This window comes from Carex rostrata, chromosome 30, assembly GCF_964058835.1.
Source record: "Carex rostrata chromosome 30, lpCarRost1.2, whole genome shotgun sequence".
Lineage (NCBI taxonomy): Eukaryota > Viridiplantae > Streptophyta > Magnoliopsida > Poales > Cyperaceae > Carex > Carex rostrata.
Genome location: NC_135947.1, coordinates 1,963,266 through 1,977,307, shown reverse-complemented (window position 1 = coordinate 1,977,307; position 14,042 = coordinate 1,963,266). Strand labels below are relative to the sequence as shown.

The window sequence follows — 14,042 nt, the reverse complement described above, 5'->3', positions numbered from 1 at the left end:
AGCATACAATTGTGATGCAAGTGCTAGGTCCTCAATTTAGCATAACCATACCCTAAAATTGGCGTAACATGCCAAAATAACCATATATAGCTAAAAAGAACATGCCAAAATAACTATAGCCAAAAATAATTCCAGGTTAGTGCTAAAATTAGTTTACACTAATTTCAGGTAAGTGCCAAAATTATCATATGTATATTAGTTAGACTAATTATCATCGGTCCATTAACAATTATAATTAATCAAATTTATTTCTATACATTTTTTATTCCAAACCCTAATTGAAATGCGTATAATGTCATTCCTTAATTAATCACTTATTTTGACATTAATATTCGTGACAGAATTAGACATATAATTATAATGCACGCATGTCCAACTTAATTTATTGCATTTAGACGTATCTAAATCCAACACTTGTTGCTCACGTATGGCAACTCAAACCGATGGGTTCTGGACGAAGAAGGGTCGTAAAAGGAAAGGTGGAAATTATTAATGCCAATTGGACGGAAAGTAGCACGAGGGAAGAGGAGAAGCCAGGGGGTTTGGCGAGGAAGATTACAAGGAATGGGAATTAAGGCTCTTCACCACGCCTCCAAATCCAACACTTGTTGCTCACGTATGGCAACTCAAACCGATGGGTTCTGGACTAAGAGGTGTTGTAAAAGGAAAGGTGGAAATTATTGATGCCACTGGGACGGAAAGTAGCACGAGGGAAGAGGAGAAGCTAGGGGGTTTAGTGAGGAAGATGACAAGGAATGAGAATTAAGGCTCTTCGCCACACCTTGCAAACTGCCCGAGGAGAAGCTAGGGCGTATAAAGTTCTTCAAGCTGTGTTCTATTGGCCCACGCTCTTTCAAGACGCAAGGAATTATGTGCTTACGTGAAATAAATGTCAAAGCACCGGAAATATATCACGAAGACATGAGATGCCCCTCAACGGAATCTTAGAAGTAGAGCTATTTGATGTTTGGAGGATTGACTTCATGGGTCCCTTTCCGAGTTCTTGCAACAAGTACATCCTTGTGGTGGTAGATTACGTATCGAAATGGGTTGAAGCCGTGGCTAGCCCAACCGCCGACTCCGCCGTGGTAAGAAAGCTTTTTAAGAAAATTATATTTCCTAGGTTTGGAGTACCCCGGGTAGTGATTAGCGATGGTGACTCTCATTTCATCAACCGCAAATTTGACAATCTTCTACTCAAATACGGGGTAAAGCACAAGGTGACCACACCCTACCATCCTCAAAGAGCATCCTACAAAAAGTGGTGAACACATTAAGAAAAGATTGGTCTCTCAAACTAGATGAAGCTCTTTGGGTATACTAGACCGCTTTCAAAACACCCATAAGTATGACTTCTTTCAAACTTGTATATGGAAAGCTGTGTCATTTGCCGGTTGAACTCGAGCACAGAGCCTATTGGGTAATTAGGGCCCTAAATTTTGACATGAGGGCTGCCAGTGAGAAGAGAATCCTCAACCTTCACGAGTTGGAAGAGTTGCACCTCAATGCATATGAAAATGCCAAGCTTTAGAAGGAGAAGACGAAGAAGTGGCATGACAAATGCATATTGAGACGAGATTTTAAGGAAGGACACATGGTTCTATTGTACAACTCAAGACTCTGACTCTTTCTGGAAAAATTAAGATCAAAATGGAATGGCCCGTACAAGGTAAATATGGTGTTCAACCACGAAGCAATTGAGATTTGGAGCAAATGAACCGGGGCATTTAAGGTGAATGGACAACGCCTCAAACATTTAAATTATGTGACTCCGGTAGGCAAAAAGGAGAGCACTCTCCTTGAAGACCCATACACTCATTAATGAGAACGAATCATGTCGAGCTCACAACGTAAAATTGAGCGCTTCTTGGGAGGCAACCCAAGCTTTTTATTGTTTTTCTTTCCTTTTTTCACTTTAATTTTTACTTAGTTCAAATTTAATTCTTTCAAATTTTCCATTACAATGACCTTGCGAGACTTTCAGGGTGAAAAATAGACAGAATAGCCTAAGTGCGTTCGCACTGACCCAGACAGAAGGTTTGGGCAGCCTGGAAATTGCACTCATTTGCCTAGTGCAACCGCACTATCCCCAGTGCGTCCGCACCCGAGGTTAGTTTTAAAATTTTCATAATTTTTTGGAAATTTCAGAAATTTCAAATTTTTGGACTCAGTGCGTCCACACTCGAGCCCATATCTCTTCTCTTGAAAGCTGACCCTTCCATTTTTCTTCCCGCCTTTTTCATTTTCAAACCTCCAAATCCCGGTTCTCTCTTCCCAAAATCGAAAACCCTTCTTCTCCCCTCATTTCTCCCTCTCGTCTCCCTTCTCTACCCACTTTCTTCTTCTCCTCCTCTTTTCTCCCCAAAACCGAAGTTCAACCCTTCTCTCAAGCCGTTCAAGCACCGTTTTGGCAAATCTCATATTTCTTCGGATTTTCTTGAAATTTTTGCGATCTACGATGAGGTTTGATCTCTCCTTACTCTTAGTTTTATTATTTACTAGTTAGATCTGTGAAATGGTACGAAAATTGGTGAAAATGGTTAAAATAGACTTTGAGTGCGTCTGCATTATGCTAGACCAAGGGCTGAGAAGAGCGAAGCTCAAAGCAGTAACTAAGCACCTCAGTATTGACCAGCCAAGCCACTGAACAATGACCAAGAGATAAGGAAGAACCTTCTCACGTTCCACATAATCCTCGAACCGTCCAGATGGATCTGTCAAAGCACCCTCAATGAGTTGGGACTCACAGCCACGATGCTGATGCTTACCGAGAATCTTGGGCTGTGAGGGTTCCTATGCGATGAGGTCAAAACCTACCAAAACCTCACCATCAAATTCCTCTCCCCCTATGAATTTGACCGGGCCTCGCATTTCATGAGCTTTAACCTTGGGGGATTTCATCATGAACTGCACACCACCGAACTTATGAATGATCTCGGGTTGCCAACCGAGAATGTCGAGTTGATGCACACTGTCCTCTATTTCTTCAATGACATGCCAGAGCATCAATTCCGCATCCTCACCTGCTGTGATGGCTACCTCGGTCGTCAACAGGTCAAGAATGTCCCCCACCCGACAATCTGTTATCTCTAAATGGTACTTTCTCACACTCTCTTTGCCCGAGGGGAGACCGCATCGGTCTTCAACTTCGGATATATGGTTTATGTGTGCTGCATGCTCCGAAGAATAATAATGAGATGGGCTACATGCCGAATCTCCGGTACAACTTGGCCAAGCATATGGAAAATGTGGCACATAACAGGCAGACGGGCGGTAGAGTTCGCATTGGGGGCACCATCACAAAAATTGTCTGACACTTGCAAATTCCATTCGGGGATGATGAGGTGGAAGGTTACACCTTGGTGGATACCGTTGGGTTGGAAAGAGTAAGGCTCATCAGGTGGGTTGACATTGAAGAGGCTTGGATCAACTTGGGACCGAACAACCTCCAACACCAGTTACCTCTTCAAAACCACCTCATCCCTATGGACTTCAAAACGGTTGGGTATGGATTAGCTACCTATAACTAACCGGTTTTGTCCTAAGGATAAAGAAATTATAGTGTCATAAAATAAAAGCAACAAAAGAAATTTTTTTTTGCAAATATTAACATATGAAGTCTGTGACTTTCTAACATAAGCTTAATTCAAGATTGGGGGGATTTTTAAAAGAATTTCTATAAATAATAATGCATTTTTTGTAACAAATTTAGATATTCAAAGTTTACAAATTCTAAACCTTTAAGGAAATGAAAGTTAGAGTAATCAAATTATGGGGTGAAGCATGATTAACTAAGGGTTGCACTTTAGATTTGTAGAAAATTTACATTGAGATTTTTAAATTTTGGCAAGATCATACAAATTTTTCAAAAATTTGAGAAATGTATAGTTGATATGGGGTTAAATTAGAGATCGAATTGTAATGTTGCTTGAGGACAAGCAAGGTTCAAGCTTGGAGGAATTTGATAAGCATAAATTATATACACATTCGATCTAGATTTTATCATAAACCAAAACCAAATATCATGTATTTTGAATAAAAAATGATTAGAATACACCTAGAATCAAATTACTGTGTTTGCTTGGCTTTTGATTGCAGGAAACGATGAAAAATGAAGAAAAAGGCTACATGTGCAAACGCACTCAGCACTTAGCCTAATTTCCAGCACCTCAGCACTTCAGAAGAAAAAGTCTGAGCGTAATGCGTCCGCACTCACAGCTAGTGCGGGTCAACCCATCCACACTCAGTACTTAGCCGATTTTTAAAAGATTCAGATTGTTCAGGAATGCAAGACCTGTGCGGACGCACTCAGAGAAATATGTAGAATTTTCAGGAAGTTAAATAAAGAAAGTTGGAGCCAGTGCGACCCAGCCATCCACACTCACCACCGCACTAGACCTGCAGATAGCCAAAATTACATGTTTTGACAGTTTTTTCTATTTCTGGCGCACCAAGGATGCGTTTTAAACAGCTAAATTTAGACATGACAGTCTGGAAAACAATCCAAAGATAGCACTCACTAACCCCACTTTCTAGCCTCTAAATTGGACATGGTCTTTGGCTATAAAAGAGGGGGTTTATTACCATTCAAGGCATCATTCTGATCTCTCTCATCACCCCTTGGTGTATGTCCATTTCTATAAAATACAGCGATAAATCTGCAGCAATTCTCGGAGTTCCAGAGGCTTTTCTAGGAAGGAGAAGAAGAAGATCTATCCAAGATTTCAGCAAGATTGAGGTTTCTAATTTGATAAAGGGTGTAATCATTTCTTTATTCTATTTCTTCTTACTTTTGCCAATTTTTGTAATGGATCTCTCAAAGAGAGAGTAGATCTCTCTCTAGGGATCTAGGTCAATGCATGAACTTGTTTAATTCTATTTATTCGGTTATTTGTTTTTATTATGATTGTTTTATTATTGTGTTAACTACATAGTTGGTATTTGAAATCCATGTAGTCCCGTGTTGGATTCGAAAGAACCAATATTGCTAGGATGAGAGGAGAATACCAAATTATGAATGCCAATACCTTAGGTTTGGATTAGGATCTAACCAATTTGTAATCTAAGCCGGAAGTATAGAAATTAAGGTTAGGGACTTGGTGAAGGACCTAACCGTGAAGTCAAACCCTAATTAGGACATCTCAAATTGAATTGGATATTTGTATGATGGACTTAATCGTGAAGTACCAATATTCGAGGACATGAGAGACTAACAAGAGCTTATGGTCTAGGTAGCTAAGGTGAAGGAACTAACCGTGAAGTCCGAATTACTTAGACACGTTATTATTTCACTAAAGTAAACCTTAATGACATATTAGGTTAGAAACCTCATCAAATTATACATGAATTTAAACAAAACCGAATAGATAGAATTATCGAGGGAGTGTAGACCGAATACCCTTAGATCTACTCAACTAAAAAGCAAACCAATCTTTATTTTCTTCGTTTTATTTAATTCTTTGTTTAAAAACTCCTTTCATCGGGTATTGAACCCAAAATTAGGATTGATAGAACAAACCTCTCAATATTCTACTTTATTTGCACTTTACTTTCTTTCATTTTCTCTGTTTTATTTAATTCTTTGTTTAAAAACTCCTTTCTTAGGGTACTGAACTCAAAATTAGAATTGATAGAACAAACCCCCTAATATTCTACTTTATTTGCACTTTATTTTCTTTTATTCTATGAAACTAATTGACAAAGTTTAAGCTAAGTATCTATCATACTCTCTGTGGTTCGACACCCTAAATTCTACATTGATCGGTTGTGCGCTTGCAACAAATATTTATTTAACGTATTAAAGGTAATAAATTTAAAAGCAAAAAAAGTATAATTCAAGCCCAATTTCGTATCTCTAAAATACTCATCATTACAGTTCTAGTGTATACAGCTAATATTATGCAACCAAGGATTTGAAGTTAATTATTAATTATTTTTCTGAACTTTCTATATATTTATATACTTGGGTATTAAAAAAAATTAAGTGCGTATATATACTAGTCAACAGAAGTTTTTTTTTTTTTTCCTTTGTCTATTAAAGTAAACATGCTCAATTTCAACTGAGTGCATTATTAATTGGATATATATGCATGACTTATTTCAATACAAAATTAAGTCCAAATATTTGGTTTACAATGCAAACATTCCGCTAGCTCGCTATAAATTTCCATCATAATTAAGCACTAAGCAGAAACCAAAAAGCAATAACATCCATATATCCAACCCTCCTAAGAGCACCCCAAAAACTGAACTAAAAGCCAACATGGAGTGTCGTGACATGCTCAATGCTCAAGCAGAGTTATGGAACCTAACCTTCAGTTTTCTCAAATCCATGACTCTAAAATGTGCAATTCAACTCGGTATTCCCACTACAATCCACAACAATGGCCAGCCCATGACACTTCATGAGCTTCATGCAGCGCTTTCACTTCCCATAAACAACAAACCTAATTTGTGGCGCCTTCTGCGCATGCTTACTCATTTAGGTTTCCTAGTTGTTCAGGATACTAGCAACAACAAAGAGGAAGTCTATGACCTTACTCCGATCTCACGCCTTGTTATTAACAAAGCCGACTCATCGAGTTTGTTGCCTTTTCCTTTAGCTATGTTGGATTTTACTTTAGTTAAACCATCACTTTATTTGGGTGATTGGTTCAAACAAGATAAGCTTGACAACTTTCAGATGGGCCATGGTTGCACCATATGGGAACTGACAGGCCAAAGGCCTGAATTTAACGCGCTGTTCAACGATGCAATGACAAGTGATAGTTCCTTTATATCTGATTATATAATCAATGACCATGGTAATGTATTCCAGGGAATATCTTCTTTAGTTGATGTAGGTGGTGGATCTGGATCTGTTGCTATTGCAATAGCTAAGGCTTTTCCAAAAATAGAGTGCATTGTTTTGGACCTGCCTCAAGTAGTAGGCCACCTTCCAACCGATGGTTTAGTAAAATTTGTTTCAGGAGACATGTTTAGCAACATTCCACCTGCTAATGCTGTTTTTCTCAAGGTACAGTAAAAAAAAATCCTGTTAGTATATTTTTCTGTGTTTGTGTGTCTTAATTAATATCAATTACTAGCATACATAAATTTATCATCTTCCATCAATTACAATTTCACTTAGTGGATCCTCCATGATTGGTGCGATGAAGATTGCATAAAGATATTACAACGATGCAAAGAGGCGATTCCTCCAAGAGATGCTGGGGGTAAGGTCATCATTATAGAGATGGTTGTTGGTTCGGTTGGTAGTATGCACCGAGAATCAGAGCTGTTATTTGATATTTTAATGATGACGGTAGTGAATGGAAAGGAGCGAGATGAGGCGGAGTGGTGGAACTTATTTAAAGAAGCAGGATTTACTTCTTACAAGATTGTTGCTTCCCTCGGTGTTCGATCAATCATTGAAGTTTATCCTTAAATTTCATGAATTACATCCCAGAATTATGTACTCCTTCGCTTTTAAGTCTATTACTACTGTTGTATCCCTTCTAGTAATTTCATTGTAATAAAAATGTTATTTATGGTTCATTCCTATTTAATATTGTATTATTTTAGATCATCTCCTAACACAAAATTTGATGTAACTTGATATGTTTTTCTGGTCCAGTTTCACTTCTGGGAGTCCAAATATAATGCATCTCCATTTGTAATCATCTTTTTTAACTCCTCTAGTTTTATCTTATAGAATTCCACTGTTACGAAAGAAAATTTGTCGTATAGGGTACAATGAGTGCACCAGTTTATTTTAAAAATTTGTCTCTTGAAGAAATGAGTATACCAGTTGCAAAATTTCAGATGAAAGAGCTTCATACAAACTTCTGAATCGTGTATAGTTTTCATGTTTACTATACAATTTATTACGCATATCCTGAAATTCTTGCCTTACTGTCATGGTTCGAAATTTACCCGAGTCAACTCGGAATTGGACGGGACCGGGCCGAAATTTACCCGAGTCTCGTGCCTACGCGAATTTCTCAGAAAAACTCGGATGAAGCTTGACTCGGCCGAGTTTTCCGATTTTCTGCCTGAGTCAAGCCGAGTTATCCGAGTTTTACTCCGAGTTGAGCCGATTCAAAGCAAAAATGACAGATTCTACTAACCAGGACCGAGTCTCAGCCGGTTGTGCTGTCGTAGGTCGAGAAAACAATCAGCAGAAGAAAATAATTTTGTATTTTGGTGATTCAATTGAGTCAATTTTGTATTTTATGAAAGATAGGCGGAAGGATTTGGGGATTCGCCAGCAGAAAGAGGGGAGTACTTTTGATTGAGAACGAAGAACAAGAAAAGTTTAATCCTTATAAAATATTGAATAGACTAGGTTTATGTATGATGTATAGCACTGTTTTGAAATTATAACATGGTTCATAATGGACCATGTCTAGACTCTATACACATGTTATAAAAATATTCATTTTTTTATTGTTTTTAAATTAGATAAATATTATTTTTTAAGTAATACAGTGCAAATTTGATTGTTATATGTCCTGATTTAATTATTTTGAATGTTGGAATGGATTATTTTTCAAAGCTGGTAAAAATATGCTTCTGCCAAAAACATCCGAGTTTTCAATCAGATTCTTCCGATTCCGACCAATTCATTCGATTCTGATTTCACGGTCAAGTATTCGATTCCGATTCCGATTCGGAGTTTCAGAACCATGCTTACTGTTATGTTATATTGTGTAATTATTGAATTTTGTGAACTAAATGCTTTGACAATCTGAATGCATTCATGTATAGAATCAATGCTTTAGACATTAAAAATAAAAATAAAAATTGACGCCAGTTTCAACTAGCACCAAAGCTCAAATGTCCAACAATGATTTGTAGAACATCATATATGATTAACCATTATATTTTAAATGCTACATTAAACAACATTTTGGAAATGAAAGAATATACATGATATATATCCTACCACATTCACATTAGCAAACTGATATTGCCTCAAGAGTGCCCCATTATTTCCATATTACTAGCATACATTCAAGCCACAATACTAAGCCAAATTGATACATCATAGATCATAAAGTCCTTTTAAAGACAAACAAATAACACCAGATTAGCACCGGTAAATGGGGATATTTATATCTAAAGTAGAAACCAAATAGTTAACAGCATCAACTTCTTTTCCTGAGAATCATCATCTTTTGAAAAATGTCATAAATCATTTTTCCTCCACCTCATGTACTATCAAATTGTCCATTTAATCAATTATCAAATTATCCATTTATCTACCATCTGCATTATAGAAAACAGAAAAAGAAATGGTGAAATAATTTCATTTGATTCCTTAAAAGTAAGATCATGTAATACATAATTTAACAACACGAAAGACATTTTAGTACTACACTATTATGACATTATTTTCAAGCTAGATTCTGATACGAAATTTTTCTTGATACGAATTTTTTTTCTTCAACACTTCACAAAGCAATTTTAGAAAGGTGAACCAAATACAATTCATCTACAAAATTCTAGGGCACAAAAATCCAAATATGTGCATTGCGTTTTGCACATGTTTATTATGGCTTTTGTTTTTTTCCTTGAATTTAACATCTTACTAAAAATATGTCTCCGTTAAGATATATGGATCTTGCATTCTTGCCCCCATCATAGACAGTGTGACCATTGTTTTATTGAGAATATTGTTGTTCATGTACTATTATAATTAGTAGATGGGAGCTGATAATAATACCGCACTATAAATTTGATTGTTACTTTCCAAATATAATTATTATGATTTTTGGAGTAGGTTATTTGACAAATTTAGTACAAAATGTGTTTCTGTTAAAAAAAAAAAATAGAGTTCCCGATCCGATTCGGCCGATTCCAACTGATTCACCTGATTCTGATTCCATGATCAAATAACCGATTCCAATTTCGATTCCAATTTTCAGAACCGTGGTCTAAAGGACTGCAGGACGACACCACCTTTCGTACATAAAGTCATGAGACCGAAAGAATAGTGCATATACACATGTTATAAAATAAGGAGGACCGGACTGGGACAGGTTATTAATTAACCTAGATTTATTAAAAAGAGATATTTAGATTGTCTAATTAAGGGTTGGTTAATTATTAAATAGAGACTTTATTTTAGTTATTTATTATTTTTACATGAGTAAAATTAAAATATTAATTGTTTATGAAATAAAATATTTCCTATGAAAATAAATTATCGCATATACAAAATAAAATATGAAAATATAAAAGTTAAAATAAAATATTTCATTTGTCTTTTGTGAATTTATTCATTTTTTTGTTGTTTTTAAATTAGATAAATATTATTTTTTTAAGTAATACAGTGCAAATTTGATTGTCATATGTCCTGATTTAATTATTTTGAGTGTTGGAATGGAATATTTGACAAATCTGGTACAAAATATGCTTCTGTCAAAAAAATCTGAGTTTCCGATCCAATTCTTCCGATTCTGATTCCACGGTCAAGTATCCGATTTTGTTTCCGATTCCGACTTTCAGAACTATGCTTACCGTTATGTTATAGATATTGTGTAGTTATAGAATTTTGTGAACTAAATGCTTTAACAATCTGAATGCAAATTGATTCATGTATGGAATCAATGCTTTAGACATTAAAAATAAAAATAAAAATAGACGTCCAGTTTCAACTAGCACCAAAGCTCAAATGTCCAACAATGATTTTTACAACCTCATACAAGCTATATGATTAACCATTATATTTTAATTGCTACATTAAACAACATTTAGGAAATGAAAAAATATACATGATATATATCCTACCACATTAACATTAGCAAACTGATATTGCACTACAGTGAAATTGCCTCAACAGTGCCCCATTATTTCCATATTACTAGCATATATTCAAGCCACAACACTAAGCCAAATTGATACATCATAGATCATAAAGTCCTTTTAAAGACAAACAAATAACACCAGATTAGCACCGGTAAATGGGGATATTTATATCTAAAGTAGAAACCAAATAGTTAACAGCATCAACTTCTTTTCCTGAGAATCATCATCTTTTGAAAAATGACATAAATCATTTTTCCTCCACCTCATGTACTATCAAATTGTCCATTTAATCAATTATCAAATTATCCATTTATCTACCATCTGCATTATAGAAAACAGAAAAAGAAATGGTGAAATAATTTCATTTGATTCCTTAAAAGTAAGATCATGTAATACATAATTTAACAACACGAAAGACATTTTAGTACTACTCTATTATGACATTATTTTCAAGCTAGATTCTGATACGAAATTTTTCTTGATACGAATTTTTTTTCTTCAACACTTCACAAAGCAATTTTAGAAAGGTGAACCAAATACAATTCATCTACAAAATTCTAGGGCACAAAAATCCAAATATGTGCATTGCGTTTTGCACATGTTTATTATGGCTTTTGTTTTTTTCCTTGAATTTAACATCTTACTAAAAATATGTCTCCGTTAAGATATATGGATCTTGCATTCTTGCCCCCATCATAGACAGTGTGCCAATTGTTTTATTGAGAATATTGTTGTTCATGTACTATTATAATTAGTAGATGGGAGCTGATAATAATACCGCACTATAAATTTGATTGTTACTTTCCAAATATAATTATTATGAGTTTTGGAGTAGGTTATTTGACAAATTTAGTACAAAATGTGTTTCTGTTAAAAAAAAAAATAGAGTTCCCGATCCGATTCGGCCGATTCCGACTGATTCACCTGATTCTGATTCCATGATCAAATAACCGATTCCAATTTCGATTCCAATTTTCAGAACCGTGTTCTAAAGGACTGCAGGACGACACCACCTTTCGTACATAAAGTCATGAGACCGAAAGAATAGTGCATATACACATGTTATAAAATAAGGAGGACCGGACTGGGACAGGTTATTAATTAACCTGGATTTATTAAAAAGAGATATTTAGATTGTCTAATTAAGGGTCGGTTAATTATTAAATAGAGACTTTATTTTAGTTATTTATTATTTTTACATGAGTAAAATTAAAATATTAATTGTTTATGAAATAAAATATTTCCTATGAAAATAAATTATCGCATATACAAAATAAAATATGAAAATATAAAAGTTAAAATAAAATATTTCATTTGTCTTTTGTGAATTTATTCATTTTTTTGTTGTTTTTAAATTAGATAAATATTATTTTTTTAAGTAATACAGTGCAAATTTGATTGTCATATGTCCTGATTTAATTATTTTGAGTGTTGGAATGGAATATTTGACAAATCTGGTACAAAATATGCTTCTGTCAAAAAAATCTGAGTTTCCGATCCAATTCTTCCGATTCTGATTCCACGGTCAAGTATCCGATTTTGTTTCCGATTCCGACTTTCAGAACTATGCTTACCGTTATGTTATAGATATTGTGTAGTTATAGAATTTTGTGAACTAAATGCTTTAACAATCTGAATGCAAATTGATTCATGTATGGAATCAATGCTTTAGACATTAAAAATAAAAATAAAAATAGACGTCCAGTTTCAACTAGCACCAAAGCTCAAATGTCCAACAATGATTTTTACAACCTCATACAAGCTATATGATTAACCATTATATTTTAATTGCTACATTAAACAACATTTAGGAAATGAAAAAATATACATGATATATATCCTACCACATTAACATTAGCAAACTGATATTGCACTACAGTGAAATTGCCTCAACAGTGCCCCATTATTTCCATATTACTAGCATATATTCAAGCCACAACACTAAGCCAAATTGATACATCATAGATCATAAAGTCCTTTTAAAGACAAACAAATAACACCAGATTAGCACCGGTAAATGGGGATATTTATATCTAAAGTAGAAACCAAATAGTTAACAGCATCAACTTCTTTTCCTGAGAATCATCATCTTTTGAAAAATGACATAAATCATTTTTCCTCCACCTCATGTACTATCAAATTGTCCATTTAATCAATTATCAAATTATCCATTTATCTACCATCTGCATTATAGAAAACAGAAAAAGAAATGGTGAAATAATTTCATTTGATTCCTTAAAAGTAAGATCATGTAATACATAATTTAACAACACGAAAGACATTTTAGTACTACTCTATTATGACATTATTTTCAAGCTAGATTCTGATACGAAATTTTTCTTGATACGAATTTTTTTTCTTCAACACTTCACAAAGCAATTTTAGAAAGGTGAACCAAATACAATTCATCTACAAAATTCTAGGGCACAAAAATCCAAATATGTGCATTGCGTTTTGCACATGTTTATTATGGCTTTTGTTTTTTTCCTTGAATTTAACATCTTACTAAAAATATGTCTCCGTTAAGATATATGGATCTTGCATTCTTGCCCCCATCATAGACAGTGTGCCAATTGTTTTATTGAGAATATTGTTGTTCATGTACTATTATAATTAGTAGATGGGAGCTGATAATAATACCGCACTATAAATTTGATTGTTACTTTCCAAATATAATTATTATGAGTTTTGGAGTAGGTTATTTGACAAATTTAGTACAAAATGTGTTTCTGTTAAAAAAAAAAATAGAGTTCCCGATCCGATTCGGCCGATTCCGACTGATTCACCTGATTCTGATTCCATGATCAAATAACCGATTCCAATTTCGATTCCAATTTTCAGAACCGTGTTCTAAAGGACTGCAGGACGACACCACCTTTCGTACATAAAGTCATGAGACCGAAAGAATAGTGCATATACACATGTTATAAAATAAGGAGGACCGGACTGGGACAGGTTATTAATTAACCTGGATTTATTAAAAAGAGATATTTAGATTGTCTAATTAAGGGTCGGTTAATTATTAAATAGAGACTTTATTTTAGTTATTTATTATTTTTACATGAGTAAAATTAAAATATTAATTGTTTATGAAATAAAATATTTCCTATGAAAATAAATTATCGCATATACAAAATAAAATATGAAAATATAAAAGTTAAAATAAAATATTTCATTTGTCTTTTGTGAATTTATTCATTTTTTCGTTGTTTTTAAATTAGTTAAATATTATTTTTTTAAGTTATACAGTG

General features: G+C 34.3%; 1 protein-coding gene across 1 annotated transcript; it reads left to right on the top strand.

Annotated features, from left to right (window-relative positions):
* Positions 1–6,148: 6,148 nt before the first annotated feature.
* Positions 6,149–7,481, top strand: LOC144546878 (trans-resveratrol di-O-methyltransferase-like). The gene is made up of 2 exons (XM_078295465.1): positions 6,149–7,015; positions 7,130–7,481. The coding sequence occupies exons 1-2, from the start codon at positions 6,263–6,265 to the stop codon at positions 7,424–7,426; spliced, it is 1,050 nt and encodes a 349-aa protein (XP_078151591.1). The 5' UTR covers positions 6,149–6,262; the 3' UTR covers positions 7,427–7,481.
* The last annotated feature ends 6,561 nt before the right edge of the window (positions 7,482–14,042 follow it).

Bases quoted from the DNA above. Each gene is read 5' to 3' on its own strand.
- LOC144546878 (XM_078295465.1), top strand. From the start codon at position 6,263: ATGGAGTGTCGTGACATGCTCAATGCTCAAGCAGAGTTATGGAACCTA. The intron at 7,016-7,129 runs GTACAGTAAAAA...AATTTCACTTAG, and splicing joins CTAATGCTGTTTTTCTCAAG to TGGATCCTCCATGATTGGTG.